The 23,752-nt window shown below is 39.6% G+C and overlaps 1 protein-coding gene across 4 annotated transcripts in view; it reads left to right on the top strand.

Annotated features, from left to right (window-relative positions):
- The first annotated feature begins 486 nt into the window (after positions 1-486).
- The window catches only part of LOC122673501 (bifunctional heparan sulfate N-deacetylase/N-sulfotransferase 3), a 180,147-nt gene continuing 156,881 nt past the window's right edge, over positions 487-23,752 (top strand). For 2 of the 4 annotated variants that reach the window (XM_043871348.1, XM_043871351.1), the window contains exons 1-2: positions 487-762; positions 12,777-13,921. In XM_043871348.1, the coding sequence (XP_043727283.1) occupies positions 12,899-13,921 (1,023 nt within the window). In that variant the 5' untranslated portion in view covers positions 487-762; positions 12,777-12,898. Of the gene's footprint in view, positions 763-1,093; positions 1,343-12,776; positions 13,922-23,752 lie in introns of those variants that run through there. The other 2 variants (XM_043871349.1, XM_043871350.1) reach the window with 2 other exon arrangements.

Raw genomic sequence — 23,752 nt, 5'->3', positions numbered from 1 at the left:
GGCCTTCATCTGTCTTCAGGAGCTGGAACACAACACGTGGCCTTTAGAAAGCCGGCAAGTCGAAGCAATCACCAGCTTACAACCTCGAAGCCGCCGCGACCGGAGGGGACGACGAGGGTGCGCCGCACCTTCCCCGCACCGCCTCTGGAACTCACACCCACTTCCCACACACGGTCCAACACTTCTCCCTGGCGACAGCTACCAACCTGCCCGCAGTGGCCGTCGGAGCCGGCCGACCGGGGCGGGACACCCAGGGTCCCCAAGCCGAAGGCTGGGGAGGCAGCCGGGCGGAGCAGACACGGGCGCAGGGCGGCCGGATGCAGGCGCCTCCAGCCCCTCGGCTCCCGCCTCCTCCCCTTCCCCGGGCGGGCGGGCGCGCGCGGGCCGGGAGCGGGGAGGCGGCGTGAGGGCGGCGGCGGCGCGGCCGGGCGGGTCCCGGGGCCGCGGAGCGCGTCGGAGCGAGCGCACGAGTCCCCGGCGCGCCCGCCGCGCTCGCCCCGCGGCCGCTCCCGCCCGGCGCCGCCCGCGCTCCCGGACCCGCGAGGCGCCCACCGGCCGCGGCCGCGGGGACACGCCCGCGTGTCGTCCCCGAGCGCCGCCCGGACGGCGGGGCGATCGCGAGGAGCCGCGGAGGCCCAGGACCGGGGAAGCAGGATCCCGCGGACGCCCGCAGCCCGAGGGAATCGCCAGGGACCGGGCGGTCCTCGCCCAGACACCCGCCGCCGGAGACTTGGAACGCGGGCTCCAGAGGCGGCGCGCACGGTCAGGACAAGTTTCTCGCGGTTTAAAGGGGTTCTGAGACTGACACTCGTTTTATTTAATCGACCTTTCCTCGCCTTTTAAAAATAAGTTTATTTAGACAAAGAAAAGAAAGATAGCTTCCTGGATGACTTGGAGGTTTTAAAATACAATCCCGAAAGTTTTGCATGGTGTGGTTATTTGTTTATACATATTTATTAACCTGTTAACTCTTCAGCTGGACAGAAAATTGACATTTAAAATACTGAGAAACATTTCTAGTTCGCTGCTGCTTTCAGGCATCGTGTTATTTATCAGCTTCTTTAGCATCTGTCTTCCCCAAGTGGTACCAAAACCTGTCCCTTGGCGACGGGTCTTGCATGTGACACTCTTGCCCTCTAGTGCCTCGGCAGCTTGGTAGCAGTTTGATGGCTCATATTAATGAGATGTTACATAACACAAGGGTACTGGGCCTGAACTGGTAGTGCGGCCACTTGTAAAGCCAAAAAGCCTGAGCCACGGCAGTGGATGCTGCTGTTTCAGTTTCTTTTCTATCTATTGAAACTTTCTGAAACGTTTGCAGCTCTTTACGTTTTAATTCCAGGTAAGTGTATCTATTTATTTATACTATACTTTAATGGCTAACTCATAAATGTAGGAGCAGCAACTTTGTTTACAATTGATGTAAGAATTTCAGGATTGAACAAGTGCCTGATTTTATCCTTATAGAAGAGATAGAGCCTTTAATAAATTGAGTGAAACAAAGAAATGTCTTACCCTGGCTTAATTTTAAAGCTTCTCTTTTATAAAATTAAAGTATTAAGGCAATGATCACTTACAATTGTTTCAGGTCTCCACCAACAACTTGTAATTATTCTTCAGAAGATTTGTTAAACAGAACATATGTCTGTTGCTTGTTGGACTAGAAATTTGTAAGCAACACTGGAGATTTAAACCACAACTACCTATCTATATAGTAATGATCCTCAACAAATCTTTCTATTTGATGCAATTCATTTTATAAATATTTTACATTATACAGTTAATAACATTAAATACAACTGGTAAGAAATACCCTAAGTATTGAATACAGAAGTTTAAAATTTAAAAAAATACATATGTAGTCCATTTAATATATCTACTTTTTTTTTTTTTTAAAGAACTAAGATTTTTTAAAGGGGTTTACCTAGATGATCTTCCAACTGGTTCTTCTAATATCTGGAAACTACTTAAGCTTCAAACCCATTTAAAGTTGAAATTTATCCATATTCTCTATAAACATATTGGTTATAGCAACATATGTAATCTGGAACAGTTTTAAGAAAATCACTCCTAAGTGATGTAAACAGTTACATCTTGATATTAAAATACAAATCAAATCATAAGACACATGTGAAACTGATCTCAAATCCACTTTTTATTTTTCTTAGAAAATATGTTATCAACTATTGAACAATGCTATTCACCACATGAGAGCAGAATGATGTGGAAGAGAAACTTCCAAACATCTGATACTCAGCTAAGGGACAAATTTTTCCTTTTTCTCCAGCCATAGCTCCCTATTAATATTGAATTTGAGAAGGAGATTTCAAAAATAAATTTGAAAGACATTCTTTTGGAGAATAGTACCGAACATATCAAGAGTCTTGCCTTAACAGAAGCTTTTCCCCTTTTCTTTCTCAAGTTAACACAGACAATATCTGCCCTTTCTCTGATAGTTTTATTGCTTTTCTTTGTGGTCTTAATGGTAAAACAGAGGTTTCTTTCTTTGTATAAGTAAATATTGATATTAAACTGGTCACATGAGTTAATTTTCTTCATAGTCTTATAAAGATTCTCATTTTAATAAACTATTTTAGATAAAACAAAACTTTTATCTTTCTAGAGAGATTTTTTTTTATACTTCAGTTCAGTTGAGTTATAGCATACCCAGTATTCTTGCCTGGAGAACCCCATGGACAGAGGAGCCTGATGGGCTACAGCAGTTCATGGGGTCTCACACAGTCAGACATGACTGAGCAACTAACCCTTTCCCTTTCCTTTCCTTCTCTTAATACATTTCCTTGAGAAAGCATTGTCTCTGAAGATTATAGCAAATGTTAGACTAATTTGTGCTGTGACTGAAAGATTTGTTTAAAAAAAATACAGTGGAAGAGATAACCAGGCATTTGAGGTTCTTTTTTCCTGAACAGTTGAAGAAGTTATGAGCTAGAATCTTGATATTCAAAGGCTGAGTTGTCAGTTAAGAATTTTAAAACAATAAAGAAATTACAAATTTTTCATTTAATTCAGAGAATCTTCTATGACTTCATTAAATCCTGGTTGAGTCTCAACTGCTCTTTGGTGATTAATGGAAACTTTTAAATTTAAATAAAATTTGAGCTATAAAATACTTTGTTGTTTGTGCTACAAAACCAGGGAAATAGAATTGGTATTAAAAACACTATTCTCAGCTAAATAAATGCCTTGGATTTCTAATTGCTTAACAGTTTAGACAATAGAAAAAAGACAGTGGAAGTTTACCTATCCTGTGCTGTGACTATTGGAAATGAGCATCTACACTGAAATGCATGAACTCTGAACAGCTGTCCAGATTAGAGGACGTTACCAGGCCCCCAAAGTAACAGCTTGCAACATGATGATAACTAGTCTGAACAAAGATTAAAATTGTTTTATAACTGAAGATTCTCTTAGAATACCCAAAGAACTGGTTTTAGAAAACCAGTTGGTTTATTTGGCTGCTTGTTTGCTTTTAATAAAAACCATATTCTCGGCTCTGGGATGTCACAGTGGGTGATTTATCCCTTCATGTTGCATTAAACATTGCTCATCAATTTCATGTAAGTTGTATAACTAGGAAAATGTCAAGCCTTTCTGTAATTACTTTTCTGCAATTATTATATATAACAAATTATTTCACAAAAACTCCTGCAAATTACTGAGAGATGTAAATCTCCGCTTGTGTGTGTGAAAGTTGCTCAGTCGTGTCCGACTCTTTATGATCCCATGGGCTGTACAGTCCATGGAATTCTCCAGGCCAGAATACTGGAGTGGGTAGCCTTTCCCTTCTCCAGGGGATCTTCCCAACCCAGGGATCGAACCCAGGTCTCCCACATTGCAGGCGGATTCTTTACCAGCTGAATCACCAGGAAGCCCAACTCTTCACCACCTGTTGCCAAAAAGTCAGGTAGTAGAGTTCTGTACTAAAACCTTGTAGCATCTCACTGATGGGTATCCATTTTACATACATTTCACTTTTAAATCTTCTCTGATTGTAGGGTTTGAGACTAACCTGAGACTAGATCTGGCTTGTAGGTTGGTTTCTGTGATGAAAGCACTAGTCTTGGACAACTCCCTTGCTGGCTCTGGGCCTCGGTCCCTCACCTGGAAAGTAAGGGTCTCAGAGGTCCTTTCCTGTCCTCTGTATTGCCCAACACTGTGGAAATTATTCTGAAGGACTGGACAATGAGACATGAAAAAAAAAAGAATAATGCAAAACTAAACTTAAGTACTATTGTCTAGAATTTTAGTAGTAGATGTGTTATTGAAATAGCGGCTAGGACTGCCCAGGTGGTCCAGTGGTTAGGACTGCCCCGTCAAGTCCGGATGTACAGGCTCAGTCCCTGATCATAGACCTGAGGTCCCACATGCTCAGGGGCCAAAGAACCAAAACATAAAAACAGAAGCAATACTGTGACAAACTCAATAAAGACTTTTAGAAAAATGGTCCACATCAAAAAATCTTAAATAAATAACAGCCAACATTCATAGGATGTATACCTGTACCAGGCACTGTTTAAGCAGTTTACATATTAATTTTTAGCTCATGTAATCTTCACAAAGATTATGTGAGGCAGATACTGTAATTATGTCCACTTCACAGATGAGGAAATTGAAGCACTGAGAGGTTATCTACCTGTCAAAGATCGCATCCCTGGCAAGTAATAAAGCCGGGATTCAGTTTGACTCTGACTCCAATGCACATGCCCTTAACAACTAAATTACATGTTCTCTCCATAGGCTTCAAATATTTGTGCTTAATACACTTCTTGATATAACACAGGAAACTCATGTACCACTCCAGTCATTTCTACCACCTCTCCCCTTATGTGTGAAATGATCATTCATTTATTCAAGAAAAATTTACTCTGTACCTACTTCTGTGCCAGGCTTAAAGGAGTTCCCAGGACCATTACATGTGATGCCTTCTTTAATGAGCTATATATAGTCTAGTTTAGGTGATTTCTTTCTCCTCTGTTGCTACTCCAAACGGGTTGGGTTTCACTTGTTCTAAAAGCTGCCCATGACAACAGAGGAGTAATTTATCTGACCTCTTCACTGATGCATCCATAGGGTAGTGAATAAGAGAACCAGGACCTCAGCCCTCCTCAGGACTGCCTGTCATATTTTTCATTGCTCCTCTCTGCTCTTTTTTATCCTCTCTATGCAGATTGACTGCCTCTGCCTCTCAGCTTCATGTAGCCTGCCCTAAAACACAGCCAAAAACTGATCTGAGACTTTACATCTCACAGTCCAGGCAAACAGTGAGAGACTGGGTTAATATCTTCTGTTCCCATGTCTCTGAAGAAGGATAAAAATGACACAGGTTGGAGTCTGGGCTGCAGGCTGCAGTGGCTGCAGGCATAGTGCCCTGCTGTTAGGCGTGCACTGATACATACATCCTAGCTGAATTTAAGAAGACAGAGGCAGACATACTCGCCTGTAAGTCACAGAGGCAGAAACAGCAAGCAGCAGTGGGAGAGTTTTCTTCTCTTGCCTCACTGGATGGCACACCACTGGGGGAAGTGAACAAAATGGATTCCTTCCTTCATAATTTCTAAGTACAAAGGAGGGAAAGCTGCAATAGAAAGTCATTTTCCATCTAATGTATTAAACAAAGCTAATACCCCCATAAGTGCAGCTTTTCTCCCATCCAGCTTAAAAAAAAAAAAAAAAAAAAAGCCCAGTTCTAGAGACAAGAGTATATTCTTGGTTGTAGTCCATGCAAATCACAAGTAAGCAGGGTTCAATAAATATGACACAATTTCACACATTCTTTCTCAGACAAAAGCAGCATGTTCTTTGTCAATTTTTAATATTGCTAAAATTACTTTCAGCAAATCCATGCAATGTATTTGAGGCCTCTCAATGCATTTTTCAATACTATAAAATATGGTTAATTTTGTGAAAGAGGAATACTGTCAAGATCTTTTAAATATCTTTCATTTATGTTAGAACCTGAAGTTCTTTAGTTATTAATACTCATTTTCCAGATGGCAATCTTTTTTTTCACATTCCTTATGCTGCCAACATGATTCTATTTCATTTAGAAATTGATTTTTACTTTGGAATGGTGGTGGGAGAGAGTGGAAGAAAAAAGATAGGTTACAGGGACAAGTAGGTGCTTCCCCTGCTTTGCGATGTTTTGCAAACTGTAGGTTTGTATATAGTCAGTTCTTCACTATGTATATAGAATGGCCTGTGAGTCCCCCAAAATAATTGCTCCCTCTGCTTTTCATTAATGGTAGATAATTAAATAATGGCTGGCTAATGTTCCCATGGTGAAAAACAGATGTTTTCCTTTTTAAAAACAGATGAATTGCAAAAGAACTCTAACCACTCTGAATTCTGAGAACTAGCAGAAGAGGAAAAATGGGTTTTCAAATAAGTCAGTAAAAGGTACATTCTGGATGTGTCTGATTTATGGCTGTGGTCAAGGTGGTCACTGCCATTCACAGCATTTGTATTATCACTCTGACTGTTTGAGGCCAGTGTGACTGATCGAGGTATCTGTTCATAGAAGATGGTTTTACTTCATGACTGCCCTAGTTTGTGACTGCAGCTACCATTTGTAAAATTTAGTAGAGGCTCGTTTTTGCCCATTTTTCAAGTATTCAGTGGGATGTGCTCACTTCAGGCACTGTGTTGATAGCAAGAGTATAGAAGTGAACAGGACAGGTGCTTCCAGCTGTTTCCAAACTATGAAGAAATATTACCCAGAAAATTCCACGACTGATTATAACCATGGAACGTGCTGCAGAGCGCAAGCAGGTAGTGATGTGAGAGTGTTCTGGGGCACCTGGCAGATTGGGGGAAACGGAAGTTTCTGCGAGGCTGGGACATATACACATAGAGCCACAGGATTTGGAGAATGAAGTAAAATGAGAAGAGCGGAACAAACTTCCAGACAAAGAAAAGAGCATGTGAGAGCATCTTAGGTCAGAAAACAGTTTCAGGCCCAGCTCCTGCCCGAGCGTAAGAGAACACACCATAGAATCAGGCCTGAGACGTCAGAGGTGGAGGGGAGCATACCTCTGGTCTTGTGGGATATGTACAGGAATTTGAGTTTTCAGCAAGTGAGATGGGTGGCCATCGCTGGATTTTCATCTGGGAAGAAAATCAGAGTTGTACTTTGGTGCTGGATTAAGAAAAGTGGAGAGGGAGCTGAGAGGGTTTCTGGTTGGGCTAGTTGTTGAGGTGGTTCAAGTGAGAGGCACCCTGTCGGTAAAGAGAGAAGGGCGTTGCGTCTGGTGAGTTTTGGAAAATGGAAATGAGAGCGCTTGGGTCTATTTCAATAGGCAGGAGTAAGGGAAAAGAAGGTGTTGAGAGGAGCCACCAGATGGTTGTAGGAAGGTGGAGATGGGTACAAGTTTGGTTATGGACAGGTTGAGCTTGCTTGTGACACAGTTCCAATGGAGCCAAGGAGTGGCTGGTCTGTCATTAGAAAGGGCATGGTTACTGGAAGTTGTTGTTACACCAAGTCAGTAGTTCAATTTGAAATCCTGGAGCTCAAAGGAAAGAGGTGTGAATTACAAATAAACATTTGGAATTTGGAGGGGGGTGGGCATCGTTGGTAATGAAAGCCAAGGACCATGTGAGCTCATCTAGGAGAAGGGGGAGGGATTAGAAGCCCAAGGGTGGACACACTTCCGATTATGTCTCTTTGGGGCTTCTTCCTCGGCTCTGAGACCCATCTGACTTTAGATTCCTGCATCAAAAGTGGACTTTCTGTACCTCCCGCCACGCTGCTTATACTAAAATGTGTGTAGCTATCCTTTTATGAACTCTTAGTACATTTTTATTGGTCATCTTCAGGATCTTTCTCTCATTTATTATGTTATTTATAACATCATCATCCTCATCACCATCACAGGAAACATTTAGTATATTCGTTCTCTGTACCAGATAACTTTCTGAGAGATTTTTACACTTTTATTTCATAATCCATATCAAAGCTATCACAATATTGTAATCACCCTCCAATTAAAATAAATTAATTAATTAAAAAAAGAATAAACTAATAAAAACTTACTGCATGAAAAAAAAACAAAACAAAAAAAACCTGTTAAGTAGGTACCACAAGTATCTCACTTTTAATGAGGAAACTGCAGCATCTAGAGGGAAGAGCTGCCTGACACCCACTTCCTACATGTTCCTAGCACGAAGGGGATGTGTTTGCAGTTGCCTTCCCAGGCGGATGAAATCTTGACTGTGGGCTGTCAGGTTCAAAGTCAGTTCAGCTACTACAAGCTGTTGCACCTTGGGCAGGCTGCTTAGACTGTGCTGGCCTAGAGTCAGTGTTCATTAATGTTAGCTGAGCTGCTCTTGGGGGCATCCTTCCTGCCCACAGATGTGACTTGCTTCAGTGTGCCTTATAGGAAATCCTAATGAGGTGGTGATGCTTATAACCAGCCCAGCCTTGTAACTGCCTGTATCTGCTGTGACTGTTCCAAAGCTTTGCCTGCCTCAATGGCTTGTTGACATTCTCAGTTTCATATACAGTTTCTTGGTCATTCAGCATATTCCTTACCATGGTATATATAGCCAAGTTCAACCACATCTGTCAGCTCTGTGCTTTAAGACAGTGGTGTCCATGGAAACTCTTGACCCACAAGCTCGTGCCTGTTCTTCAGTCATGCAGAGAGCCCTTCAGACCTTGCAGAGTCTGTACTTTTTAACATATTTTTGTGACAGCACTTCAGGAACACAGTCGTCACTATACTGAGGTGTTTGCCTTGTTGATTTTCTTGACCTTTCAAGATGTTTTTATCCCGTGTCTTGTTTAAAAGATCACTGGGAATAACATGAAACCTACCCTTGGAAATTTCAGTCTGAAAAAGCAGTGAGACCTTAAACAAATCATGTTGCTAATAATAGTAAGCCTTTGGTAGAGGCCTTAAAGGAAAAGTGATTATAATTAGAGTATATCATCTGGGGACCTGGCCTAAAGGGGAGAGGAGTGGAGTTGGTCGGAAAGACTTTCCTGAAGAACTGAATTTGTGTAGCATATCGAGATTTGCCCGCAACCCATCAGTTTTGACCCTAGTCAATTTCCTCGACTTTCTTATTTGTCAACATCCAACTATTTTGTAGAGCATTGTGATTTTGCTATCGCCTCACGCATCATTTGGTCACCTGCTTGAACCCTAAGTGTCCAGCAGTAGCTCAAGCCAATTTCCGCTCTGTGCCATGGTGCTTTTATTACCGGCACTGTTATTCTCCTAGTCCCCCAGCCTGCCTACCCCCGCCCCCACGTCCTTTTTTCTTTTCCTTCTGAGTCCCTCTTTGTTGTCATCCTCTCTGATAACCACCTTTGTCTGGGCTCAGACCGCCCCTACCTGGCTTGTGCAGCAGCGTCTTTGCTGGGACTGTCCTGATTCCACCTACTGCACTCCATGCAATGCAGCTCATACTTTCTCTGTGCATATTATTGTTCTTTGTCCGTTCTCGGCATCACCACTATACTAATCATCTGTAAACCCTATTTTTACTGTCTCTCTTCTGTTCAGACACATCCAGTGCTGTTTCCCAGTCGACGCTCTTGCGTCCACAGTAACTTTAATCTGCAGCACGTTTTCAGCGAAACATGATTTCCATTTTCAGTCCAATACATAGTGCCTTATGATTAGTTTAGACTGATCCTCAGATAAATGCGCTGTAATCATTGCGTTTCGTCCTTGCCAGGTTTCTATGCCGGGCATGTGCACCGCATCCTTATACCCAGATCCTGCCCATCATGCTGTGTCCCCCTCAAGCACCATGCCTCTAAGAAAGCAGCACTGACTCTCCTAAGTTTCTTTATTCCCTCTTGCTCTTTCATCTGAAACTTGCAGAAGACAGAAGACATAGTCTGTACAGCACAGATCCCTACTCATCATGTGCAACATAGCGTTGGCTGTTGTTTCACACGTTTTTCAGTATTTTATACCTGCTAATGGAGGAGGCAGCTTTGATCGGTTTCTAGTAACTATCCTACACAGTGAGAGCAAATACACGTCACCACCCTGTCTCATCACAGGTAAGAATTTTATGAATTACATGCCTTTCACTTCTGACAATAGGAACAAACTATGAGACACTGCTATCTGAACTGCAAAAAGTGAGAACAGGTTTTGTATCCACTCAGAAACACTTCACAGCTAGAACTAAAACAGGGGCCTAGAGAGATGTGAGATTTTATATCCTGCTATTGTACCACATGCTATTATATTATTCCTAAACATGTACCTAACTTTAAAAGTGCAATACTTTTCAAAATGAAATAGCTACAGTTACAGTGAAAACTCTCAGTTGTCCTGGTAATTTTGATTTGCCTGAATTACACCTCAACCTGTGGGGAAATGTTTAAAAGAGTAGGATTTCTTTTGGAGCATGTCAGATCCCATAATGGCATTTCCCTTGGCCAAGGGTGGTGTCCCATAGGCCTTTGGTGACATGTGAAGTTCAGCACCTCTTTCTTTGCAGTTGTCCCTCAGACTCACCCAGGCCCGTGTTCTGTCTGCTCTGTGGGCACTAAACAGGTTGTGCTTGGACTGTGAGAAATGAGCCTGCACTGGCTCGCCAGAGATGCTCTCACACTGCCCCGTGATGTCATCTGCGTTCTTGATTAATTCATTTTATTTCCCAAATCAGGAAAATTTAATGGTTCCCTACAAGGCTTTCTTGACAATAAACTTCTGTGTTATCTAATCTCTCAGATCATCCCACCCTCGGCAAAAACCACTACAATATTATAAAGTAATTAGCCTCCAATTAATAAAAATAAATGGAAAAAAAAATAAAACTAATAATAATTTTTAAAAAGAACTTCTATGTTATCTAATCTCCATGATCTGAGTTACCCATATTTATACAGTTACTTTCTAGGCATTCCTTACTCTTTCCTTCAGCTCTTCAGGGTCCCTTGCCCAGTACTGTGCTCAGTCCTCCTCGGTAAAATCCCCTCTATCTCAAATGTCTCTTCATCTTACCCTCATCCTTCAAGGCTCTGCCCAAATCCAACCCCTCCCCACATTGCAGACACCCCCACTTGCCATGGTGTCTTTTTTTCTCTCATCCTGTCACAGACATTTGTCTCTAATCAACAACCCATACATTACTGTTTGCATTCAAGTTAGTCTCTACCTTATAATTTGGGACTCTTTAAAGAAATTCATTCTGTTGATGATTTATATTTGAAACAAAAACATACTTATCCCATAAATACTTAAATGAATGTATAGTTTCCCTAAATATTTGAATGAATAAAGTACAATATATAATTTATAGGATAAGTAAGATATTTACCCTATAAGTATTCTGCAATTACAGAATATTATAGTATTCATAAAGATAAACATATTACTCAAAATATTCCTCATTGATTATTTCACAGGTGAATGTCACAGAATTTTAGAGCCAGAATGTTCTTTCTTTTCCCAAACTTATTTATTTTTAATTGAAGTAAAATTACTTTACGATATTGTGTTGGCCTCTGCCACACGTCCACATGAATCAGCCGTAGGCATCCCGCTTTAACGTCCCTCTCACCCGCCAGCCCTTCCCAGCCCTCTCGGTTGTCACAGAGCTCCAGTCTGCATTTCCTGAGCCACACGGCAGATTCCCATTATCTGTTTTACACATGGTGGTGTATATGCTTCCTTGCTACTCTCTCCATTCACCACCCTCTCCTTCTTCCCCTCTGCCTGAGTCCATAAGTCTGTTTTCTATGTCTGCATACCCACTGTTGCCCTGTAAATATGTTCATCAGTACCATCTTTCTAGATTCCATATATACGCATTACAATATACGATATTTGGGTTTTTTTCTGACTTACTTCATCTGTATAATAGAGAGCCAAAATGTTCTTGGTAATCATTTATCCTAACCTTATCATTTTACTGAGAAGGTACCAGGGCCAAAGTGACAATCAATACTAGACAGAAGTGTAATAAACCCTAATTTTATGAAGAACGTCACTGTGGTATTCTCCATTAGTGCTTTCAGCTATTGTACAGCTAGCTTTCATCCTGTCTTATGGGCAATAATAAGATCTTTCTTAATATTTTTTATATTCCATGATATTTCCTTGAAACTTGCCAGGGCCATAAGACCTAATAAACTTCTGCTCTAAAAAGCACCCATGTTTCTTTCTTGTTATTTTTCAGAAGTTACTGAATTTTTCAAAGGTTACTAAGACTTGAAAAAGAATTGAAATGATAATATAACAAAGTATTTCATGAAGTTGCAGTTGTTTTCATTGTGTTTTTAAAAAACATTTTATAGTACTTTTTATATAATTACTGAGATTTTCTAAAAAGTAGAAACTAGTGTCTTAATTGTAGCATTTAATGAAATACATCCAAACTTTTATGAATTTTCAGTATATGTAATTAACCACAAATAGTTTGAACCTATATTGCATGTTGTGACAGTGTATGGCTCAGGTGACATGTCTGTGGCATTAGGTTTATATAATCTATACAATTTGATCCAAAGCTCAAAGAATAAAAGGAAACTCCTTGTTAATCCAGTGCCTTTTGTATACTAGGGGTAGAGACTTCTGCCCCTAGTTCAGTGGAGCCCTTCCCTCTTTCCATTCCTCCCCTGTCCTCATTCAGATTTGGGAGAAGAAAAGATAGGTTTTCTTAATTAGCAGACACCAATTCATCTGCCTAACAGGTTGCCACTTGTGCCAGTCACCAGGATAAAAATGTGCTCATTTTCATGCTGCAGATTGAATGTTTAATATTCTATTGTATCTTATTCTACTTTTCAGACTATATTTTCTGTGAGTCCTGATCAAGTGACACAAATGTGCTGCAATGGTGACATAAACTATTGACTGAAACTGGAAAAGTATCTGAAACATCATCTTTTCTTTTCTTCTTTCATTTTTTTATGGTGCTTCTGTTGGAACAGTCTGAGGGAAGTACATGCAACATGAGTTTTATCATGAAGCTGCACAGACACTTTCAAAGGACAGTGATTCTGCTTGCCACATTTTGTATGGTGAGCATTATTATTTCTGCTTACTACCTGTACAATGGCTACAAACAGGAAAGTGAACTGTCAGAGATGGCTTTGGAAGTCGATTGTGGGGACTTGCAGCACCTACCATACCGGCTGATGGAAGTGAAGCCAGCGAAGCTGTCTGATACCTCGAGGTCAGACACCACGGTCCTGGTGTTTGTGGAGAGCCAGTACTCATCGCTTGGTCAAGACATCATTATGATTCTAGAATCCAGTAGATTCCAGTATCACATTGAAATTGCTCCTGGCAAAGGGGATCTTCCAGCCCTTACAGAAAAATCTAGAGGCAAATATATTCTCATTATTTATGAGAACATTTTAAAGTATATAAATATGGACGCTTGGAATCGAAGTCTTTTAGATAAATACTGTGTTGAATATGGTGTGGGTGTCATTGGATTCCACAAAACTAGTGACAAGAGCCTACAGAGCTTTCAGTTGAAAGGCTTCCCTTTTTCTGTATATGGAAACCTCGCAGTAAAAGATTGCTGTATTAATCCTCATTCTCCACTGCTTCACGTGACCAAATCTTCCAAGCTTGAAAAAGGTTCTTTACCTGGAACTGACTGGACTGTTTTCCAGATTAATCACTCTGCCTACCAACCAGTAATATTCGCCAAAGTAAAGACCCCAGAAAACCTGTCTCCTCCCATCTCTAAAGGTGCTTTTCACGCCACTGTCATACATGACCTGGGGCTCCATGATGGAATTCAAAGAGTTCTCTTTGGCAACAATTTGAACTTTTGGTTGCACAAGCTTATCTTCATAGATGCTGTTTCCTTCTTGTCAGGGAAGAGGCTCACTTTGTCCTTGGACAGGTACATTCTCGTGGATATTGATGATATTTTTGTGGGAAAGGAAGGAACAAGAATGAACACCAATGATGTTAAGGTAAGGCTCTTTATCTCAAAGTGTGGTTCATCTCTCAGTAGGTTTGTCTAGGCCTAAGGGATTTCCTGGGACAGAGGATTTTTATTTTATTGGGAAATTCTTAGGCAAACTGGGATGAGTTGTCTACCCTCAGCTATTTTTGAGATATATCTCAGCCCTAGAACAGCTAAGTAGATAATCTATTTTTCTGTGAATCAAGAAAAAAAATGAAGAGTGTACTAAAGGAGTGAGTGTGGCAGACTCCTGAATTGCATTTCTATGTGTATTCAAAGCTACAGGATAGAAACCACTTTGTTTAATTACTTTCCAGAAACTGTCTACCTCTGCAAATGATTATGAATCTGAGACGTTAGTCCATTTAAATATGAAATCATGGTGAATTTGTTTTAATGAAAATAAATACTCCCATAAATTTCAAGAATTAAAGATCTCATAAGTAGCAAGTTCAGATGTTTTGGGAAGTTAAATGTACAACTCATTTTCTCTTATTACTTTTTTTCAAACTCTGAAAATTAGCACTACTGAATGTGGAGAGTTATGAATACACAAGCATACATATTCACATATACACATAAGGATTTACATTAATTGTCAAAATTCATTGAACTTATGGTTCATCCATGAAACCTATCATTCTACACTTATATTGGATTAGATTTCTCATTATGTAAACTGCTGCCCTTAGATAGAAAACGATTATTTGAAGATAGTTGATTATCACTGTGAAGGTATTTTATTACATAATGTGACTGGCTATTTAATATTAATGGAATTTAAAATTAAAATGATCTACATTCATCTTAGTTTCACATTCAAAATGCCATTGGATTCTATCTCTGTTAACTACATATTGATTTCACATAAAAGTGAAAGGAAAAATTTGATACATAATTTTTTATTCTATACAGTTTTGACCTTTTGGTAAAATACAGAGTACTGAATCAGATGGAAAAAAGTCTTGAAACTGTGTTCTTTTCTCCAGACACTGAGCATCTGGCAAATAATAGTAATGTTCATCACACTACTTAAATGAGCTAAGGATGCCAGAAGGACTATTAAATATTACCATGAGAGTGTGAAGACTGAAAAGAAAAAAAAAACTTTCATATTCTTGGTAATATTTTAGACTCTTCCTTTTAATTCAATATAAATTAATTATAAAAAAAAGTTGTGCTTAAGTTTTCATTAGTCTTTTGAAATAGTCTTTGAAAGTGTAGCTAAATTAAAACTGAGCTGGTGGTTTAAACATTTATTATGTCCTTGAAAATTATAAACAATATATAATTATTTCTAATTTTTCCATTCTAAAATATTATGATAAAAATGTTTTAAGGCTTTATATCTGAAACATGTCTTTAAATCTTCCAAAATATGTTCTTATGTAATTTAAAAATAAGCTAGATAAAACTCCAAGTTTTTATGAAACTCTACTATATTCTCTAAAGTTATACAAAATACAAAATGCCTTTGGTGCTTTTAAGCCTAAGCCACTTTTAAGTGGTATAAAAAGCTAAAACTTCACTGAATAAATTCAGTAAGAATTTAACATTGTAAAATATTTTATGAATTGCTCACATTTAGATAGGAATATACTTTCTAACCAACCTAAAGGCTTAAAAGAAACTATGTTTTTAATTCTTTGATTTTGAACTACTTCTAAGTTGTATCTGTGATTGTGTCTCAAAACATTGGTCTAAACATAGTCATTCACCCATTCATACATTTGTTCACTGATTCATTCTGTAACTAGATATTAAGCATGTCCTACATGTGAAATATTTTTGGTGATATGTAAATAGAGTGAAAGTCGCTCAGTCTGACTCCTTGTGACCCCATGGACTATACAGTCCATGGAATTCTCCAGACCAGAATATGGAGTGGGTAGCCTTTCCCTTCTCCAGAGAATCCTCCCTACCCAGGGATTGAACCCAGGTCTCCTGCATTGCATGCAGATTGTTTACCTAAGCCACCAGGAAAGCCCAAGAATACTGGAGTGGGTAGTCTATCCCTTCTCCAGCGAATCCTCCTGACCCAGGAATCAAACCAGGGTCTGCTGCATTGCAGGTGGATTCTTTACCAACTGAGCTATCAGGGAAGCCCAATATAAAAGTGAAAGTGAAATAGAATAATAGAATCATGCACCTTGGTCTTATCCCATTAGAAGAGAGGGTAGAGAGAGTACAGTTAGAGAAGTGCAGGAAGCACACAGTTGAAAAAACTGCTGAGCACCTTCCTGCTTAGCCCTTGGCATAGCCATGTGATATGCCAGCCATGGAGCCAGGCACTGGGGATACGAAGATTAATAAAGCACGGCTCCCCCTTGATCAGGATACCACTGTCTCGTTAGGGATGGGGCGGGAGTGATAAATACATAGAGAGCTTGCAGTTTGGTGAGCACCATACTAAAGCTGCCTGTGTGGTTTTATGCACGTGATGTTGTGTGAAACACCTATGCTGTGTACTGTGCACCAGAACTAAGTCCTACGAAGCAGGACAGGCTGAGAAGGCAAACCAGAGTGATAGGATGATTTCAGAGGCTGCAGCGACGGCATTCAGACAAAAGAAGGAGATTTCTTGAAGCTAGGAAATGAGAATAAGAGTGGAGAGAGAACGACCAATTTAAGAACTACATAGAAGGTAAAACTGAACAACTTAGTAACTGTGTCAGTGGAGATGAAAGGGGATGTGACCAAGAATGACAGTAAGACTTTTAGCATAATTGAATAGAGTTTCCATGTGGTTCAGCCCTCCCTCTCCTGGGCACATACCCAGACAAATCTATAATTCAAAAAGATATATGTACATACGCCGCTGTGTTCATTGCAGTACTGTTTACAATAGCCAAGATATGAAAATAACTTAAATGTCTGTCAACAGATGAGTGAATAAAGATGTGGTATATAAGGACAATGTAATATTATTCATTCGTTAAAAATAATGAAATAATGCCATTTGCAGCAACATGGATGGGCCTAGAGATTATCATAATAAGAGAAGTCAGAAAGACAAATATTGTATATCACTTATATGTGGAATCTAAAATACAACACAAATGAATATATCTATGAAAGAGAAACAGATTCACAGACATAGAGAACAGACCTGTGGTTGGGAGTTTGAGATTAGTAGATGCAAACTATTATATGTACGATGGATGGACATCAAGGTGCTACTGTATAACACAGGGGACTATAATTCAATATCCTGGGATAAATCATATTGGGAAAAATATGAAAAAGAATATTTATATGTACGACTGAGTCATTTGCTATACAATGGAAAACATGATATTGTAAATCAACTATACCTAAATAAAAATTTTTTTAAAGTTAAAAGATTTCTAGCATAGTTGAATAACAGTTGATTATTCCAACGACAAAGAAAGAGGAGAGAGCAAGAAGGTCATTGGAGGTCATGGTAAAAATTTCAGTTTTATTGAAGTGCATCTGGCGCATACAGGTATACAGATGTTTAACAAGTAGTTGGCTCACTAGAGAAGTCTGGGTAGCAAGTGTAGTTTTTGAAGTTACCGTTCTGTGTAAGGGATGGTTCAAAGTGAGAAAGTATGGGAGATCAGCCAAGGAAAATGTTTATAGAGTGATAAGAAAAAAAGATAAAAAGATCGAGTACAGAATCTTGAGGAAAATCATCTTTCAGAAAACAAGTGGAGAAAGATAATCCCATGAATAAGAATCAAAAAAAAAAAACAGTCAGAGATTTGAAAGTTATTATGCTATACAAGCCTTGGGAGTAAGGGCTTCAGTGAGGATGTGAACAGCCATATAGAGTCTATCATCAGTGTCCACTGAGGCAAGAACTGGCGAGTTTCCTTTGGCAAAAGACACAGGTCACTGCTACTGCTGGGGACTCATAAAAATCCAGGGTAATAGAAGCACAGCTGAAGTCAATTCAGGAGTAAATTTAAGGTTTAAGATATGAAGAAGGAGAGCATGGAGTGCTCAGTAGAGAAATGTTGATATAAAAGAGAGAAGAGAAATTAGCTGGAGTGTGGACCGGAGTTCGAGTAACCAACCATCCTGGTTTGCTTAGACTAAGCGCATTCAAGGCTACAACTCAGTCCTGGGCAGACTGGAATGATGGATCTCCCTAACTAACTAGGGTAAGGGAAGGGTATTTTCCTAGGAAGAAAGATCCAAGAGCAGGTGGTCTAAGAAAAGGTCATGGATGCAGTGGTTAATAGTCCATAATTAACAGAAATATTTTCATCAAGCTCTTTTATTTAATTATTACCACTAAAAACCAAGCATTATATGGTCCCCATTTTATGTATTAGGAAAACTGAAAGGAATGTGAGGAAATTGAAGGTGACATACTATGAAGTTTCTTGCAAAATTAGAAAGATGGTGCATATCACATAAATTTTAATAAGAATGCTAATCACTGCAAAAGTGCTTTTTTAGCTCACATGGAACAAAAAAACTGTTTCCTCATTTAACTGGGAGATAAGAATTAGCAATGCAGTATCAGTGTTACCTGCCTTGCTGTTGAATAATATGAGCACATTTCAAAGAGCCTCAAAGCTAAGAAGAAACTGACAGAGCACAAAACACATGACTCTTCAAGAGGAAGAAAATAAATAACAAATCTAAGGGGTTGTCTTCATTAGCTACAGAGCTATGCCACAAGCCATAGCCCTTAAAGAACCAAAGAATATATTAAATAATTTAGACATTAAAATGCTCTTCATAGAGGCATTATTACATTCAGTAAAATTGAAGTCAGGATGCGTGTGTGTGTGTGTGTGTAATTGATCTATATGGACAAGACATGTCTCAAATTTACCTTGGGCTAGTTTTGTGATGTTAGAAAATTCAAGTTCCTAGTGTTCTAAGATCTTCCTCAAACTTCCTGAGACTAGTGGTTCTGGGGGGAAAAAAGGCTTTTTGGAGAAGGAAAGTGATATATAAATAGATGCTTCTCCCATTAAAGCATTTTGAAGTTCTACATGAAAGCCCAGCATGATGGAGTGAATACTAACAATTTAAATTCTCTCCTAGAAGAATGAATTCACTCTTGGCCTAAGGTTCATTGTACCTTTAGACTTAGACCACGCCGTGTAGTGTTTTAGCCCTAAGATAGATGGGAAGTGGAATGGGGGGAGGCTGTGATGACAGTGGTCTTAAGGGTTTTACTGAACTCTGTGCATCTGTGCTCTCAGCAGATAAAAGAGCTGCGTATCACTCTCGTGGCTATGTTTCTCCCTCCTCCTCTTTCTGTAATAGGCACACACACTCTTTCCAATTTGACAGACTTTTCTAACATCGAGAGAGAGTGAAGACCCAGCCCGGCCGTATCCCCAGGCGCCTGAGCACAGTTAGAGCGGCTCAGCAACCTCCCTGTCCTCACTACCTAACCCTTCCTTCTCTTTCCTCACACTGCACTCTTCCTTAGTTTGGCTGTTTGTCAGTTGCCCCTTACATTTTGTAAGTGGCCTCTTGAGAGGACAGTTCTTCAGTCATTAATAAAATGCTGTGAGTGATTTTATCATCATTTTTCTTGCTAACTGAAGGTCCCAAAGGCTTAGGGAAAAGAAAGTGCTGGAAACAGAAGTAGGAAGCCACAAAGCTCTAAGAAAAAAAAAAAACAAACAAAAGCTCTGAGAAGTCAGTGGTATCAGGCTCAGAGGACAGAGCTGGCTGGCTTCTCAGTCATGCAGGGGGGCTGACACCCCCGGAGGCTGAAACTGGAAGCTTCATGCTGCCTGACTTCACCCTCTGATAAGAACCTTCCCTGCCCCAGCTGAGGTCAAGCCAGAGGCTTCATAAAGTCACTGAAAAAGAACCTACCACACCGATGTTTGCAGGGAAAAGGCAACTGCAATCAATTGTTCTGTCATAAGCAGAAATAGAAGGGCAACAAATTTCACCAGATAGTTCACTACTGACAGTGCTCTGGATGGATGTCAAGACCTGTACATAGCACCAACCTTTTTTCCCCCTATAAACCCATATTTCTTTAATTCCTTTCCATTATCTCTGATGTTTCTAATCTTGTATTTGCTAATATCCACTTTAATTGCATTATGCTCTGGAAGCATGTGTTTCATACCAACATTTTCCATCTGCTAGAGTCACTTTATGACTGGATACAGTATTGCTTCTAAGAACATATACTGTACAGTCAGGGTATATCTATTAGCTCATCTTTGTTACCTGTGTTGTTCAGAGCTTCTATAGTCTTCCTGTTTTGATCTCTTTTTGTTTTTGTTTTTTTTTGGATGAAGGGGAAGGAATAGAGTGGACTAACTGATGTTACCAAAGGTGGTGTGTTTAATTCTCCAACTCTGATAGTGGATTGTAAATATATCCTTGTTTTTCTGTCAGTCGTTACCTTACCTATTTTGAAGCTGTTACTTAAGTGTGTGGTTTATATGTATTTATATATTATTTTAATATTTTATTATTCTATGGCTACCTTAATAATAGTAGAGCTACAATCAGCTTTTTATGGGGAGATTACTATTTTAAAATTTTACTTTATTTCATTTTTATATTTGCTGTATCTTCTTTCTTTACATTATGAATCAGGTTTGAAAACAACTCTCTGTGAAATTTTCCTATTTACTATGTCAACATTTGTCTTTTAATTGATATGATCAGTCTACATACACTTAAATATGATTACCAATGTATATAAAAGTAATTTCGGCTGTCTTATTTTGTGCTTATATTTGTCCCACTTGTTCTGTGTCTTCTTCTCTTTCTGTCCTTTTTTGCTTTTACTGTCAGTTTCCTTCTATTTTCTGCCTATTCTTGGTTTGATATATATATATATGTAATTTCCACTAGTGGCTTTTCCAGAAATTTAAACATATGTGCTAAGCAAGTGCTAATATTAATATTCTCACACCTCGGTCAACAAGTGCTGGCTACTTTGTCTCCAATCATGTCTGTTTTCCTTTGGCTGATGAGTCATTCTTTTTTCTAAATATATTTTATTGAAGTATGTGTGCATGTGTGTTAAGTTGCTCCAATCGTATCTGACTCTTTGTGACCCTATGGACTGTAGCCTGCCCGGCTCCTCTGTCCATGGCATTCTGCAGGCAAGAATACTAGAGTGGGTTACTATACCCTCCCCCAGAGGATCTTCCTGACCCAGAGATCCAGACCATGTTGCTTACATCTCCTGCATTGTAAAGCCAGGTTCTTTACTACCACCACCACTTGAGAATCTGATTTACAATGTTGTGTTAATTTTTGATGTATAGGAAAGTGATTCAGATATATACAGATAGACAGATGTATCTATCTGTGTATGTTCTTTTCCATTATGATTTATTATAAGATATTAAATATAGTTCTCTGTGCTATACAGTAGGACCTTGTTGTTTATCCATCTAATATAAAATAGTTTGCATCTGCAAATCTCAGACTCCCAATCCTTCCCTCCCTGAGCACTCTGATGAGCCATTCTTGTTATGGATGTTAACTGCATTCAGTTCAGTCACTCAGTCATGTCTGACCAATTCTTTGCGACCCCATGGACTGCATGCCAGGCCTCCCTGTCCATCACCAACTCCCGGAGTCCACCCAAACCCATGTCCATTGAGTCGGTGATGCCATTCAACTATCTCATCCTCTGTCGTCCCCTTCTCCTCCTACTTTCAATCTTTCCCAACATCAGGGTCTTTTCAAATGAGTCAGCTCTTCACATCAGGTTGACAAAGTATTGGAATTTCAGCTTCAACATCAGTCCTTCCAATGAATATTCAGGACTGATTTCCTTTAGGATGGTGGCTGGATCTCCTTGCAGTCCAAGGGACTCACAAGAGTCTTCTCCAACACCACAGTTCAAAAGCATCAATTCTTTGGCACTGAGCTTTCTTTATAGTCCAACTCTCACATCCACACATGACTACTGGAAAAACCATAGCTTTGACTAGATGGACGTTTGTTGGCAAAGTAATGCCTCTGCTTTTTAATATACTGTCTAGGTTGGTCTTAGCTTTTCTTCCAAGGAGCAAGCATCTTTTAATTTCATGGCTGCAGTCACCATCTGCAGTGATTTTGGAACCCTAAAAAATAAAGTTAACTGCATCATGTCTGTTTAATCCCAGATATTAGACATCTTGCTTTTACTATCGTCATGATTTAATTGGATTAGCCTACTCCTTTTCCACAGGTAAGCCAGAGTGATGTCATTAACATACAGTTCAGATCACGTCCCTCTGCCTAGCACCCTCCAGTGACTTCCAGTGTCAAACATGATAATTGCCGAAGTTCTTAGTCTCCGCTACCCTCTCTGTAGCTCCCTGATCACGTGTCCTTCTCCGCTCCTCTTCACTCTTATCCCCCCATGGTCCCTCCCGCTTTAGGGTTTTACACTTGCTGTTCTTTCTGACTTGAATGCTTTTCCCCCAGATTGGTTCATGGCTCACTTGGGTGTGAGCTAAATTGCTTTTTCCTCACTTCTTCCAGGTCTCTATTCAAATGTCACCTTCTCAGTGACATCTTCTCTGACCATTCTCTTTAAAATTCCAACCCCCAAGCCTTCTCATCTTTTCCTGCTAATTTTTTCCCCTGAAACTTATGATCATCTATAATGTGCTGAAACTGGCACACACATGCCCACCAGGTCAACTGTATACATCTCTTCCCACATGAGGGTAGTATTACCACAAAAAATGGTAAATGATACCAATTCAGGCTTTTTTCTTTTCAAAGAGCTGGTCTTAAAGGTTTACAGCACACAACTAAACAGACTCTATGTGACTACTTATTTTTGTTGGTTTGTCACTTTGGCTACTAAAGTGTAAATGCCGTGGGGACAAGATTTTCTCTTCTGTCTGTTCACTGAGGAATCTCCAGCATCTAGAATTGTGCCTGGCTCCTTATATACCTGTTGAATGACTGAATCTCATTCTTCCTGGAGCTTACCCTTTAGATGTACCTTTAGTGAGTGTATTCATGGTAAACTCTCTCTGATTTTATGGTATGTAAATGTCTTTATTCACTCTTTGAAAGATAGTTTTCTTGAATTTTCGGAGCCTCATTGATGGTTTCTTCATGTATAACAATCGCTGCACATATTTGGAAACATAGGGCTTCCTAGAAGTCACCTGAATGTTTGTGGTGGCAAGATGTATCAGAATCCCCCTGGGCCCTAATTGTTTTATAATTGTCAAAAAAGTTAGGCAATTTGGAACTGTTGTGAATGTTTATGAAATGTTTCTCTCCCTTTCTTTTAGTTTGGTAGAACACTTATTTCTAAATTTGATATAATGTGATTTATAATATACAGGAAAAGAATCATTCTCAATATTATTGTCAAGATCAAATAGCTATAGTGTGCAACTATGAAGACAATTATATGAAACAAATAATTTTCTGAAAATAATTTTTGGCAGTAACATGGGAAAATAAGAAAATAGTTTAGCAAAGGGAAGAACTTTTGTATCCATAATCTACTTCAACTTACATTTATTAAATTTGTTACACTGTGAGATGTATCTCTATTATTATTAATATCAAGGAGACATCTGTTATACAATGACATTCTAAAATGAGTTCCAAATTATTTAAAGGAGACAAAATGCTATTTCTGAACACCACAGGAATACATAAACAGAATATCTGGTGACTGCTTACATTTTTAAAGGTCTGATACGGTGACTCCTCACCAAGCAGGATAAAGAGCAAGACAGTCGTAGGTGATACGAAAGCTCAACCAGGCAATGACAAGCTTGGGGCCGAGCAGGAGATGACAAGAGGAAAACTCTGAGTACAGATTTAGGTGCCAGAGATATTCAGCCCACTTCAGAAAATCAACATCTACTCCGTCAAAGTGCTGTGATAAGGATTTCAAGGGGTA

Source organism: Cervus elaphus, chromosome 17, assembly GCF_910594005.1.
Source record: "Cervus elaphus chromosome 17, mCerEla1.1, whole genome shotgun sequence".
NCBI classification, from domain to species: Eukaryota; Metazoa; Chordata; class Mammalia; order Artiodactyla; family Cervidae; genus Cervus; species Cervus elaphus.
This window is presented reverse-complemented; position numbering and strand designations above follow the sequence as displayed.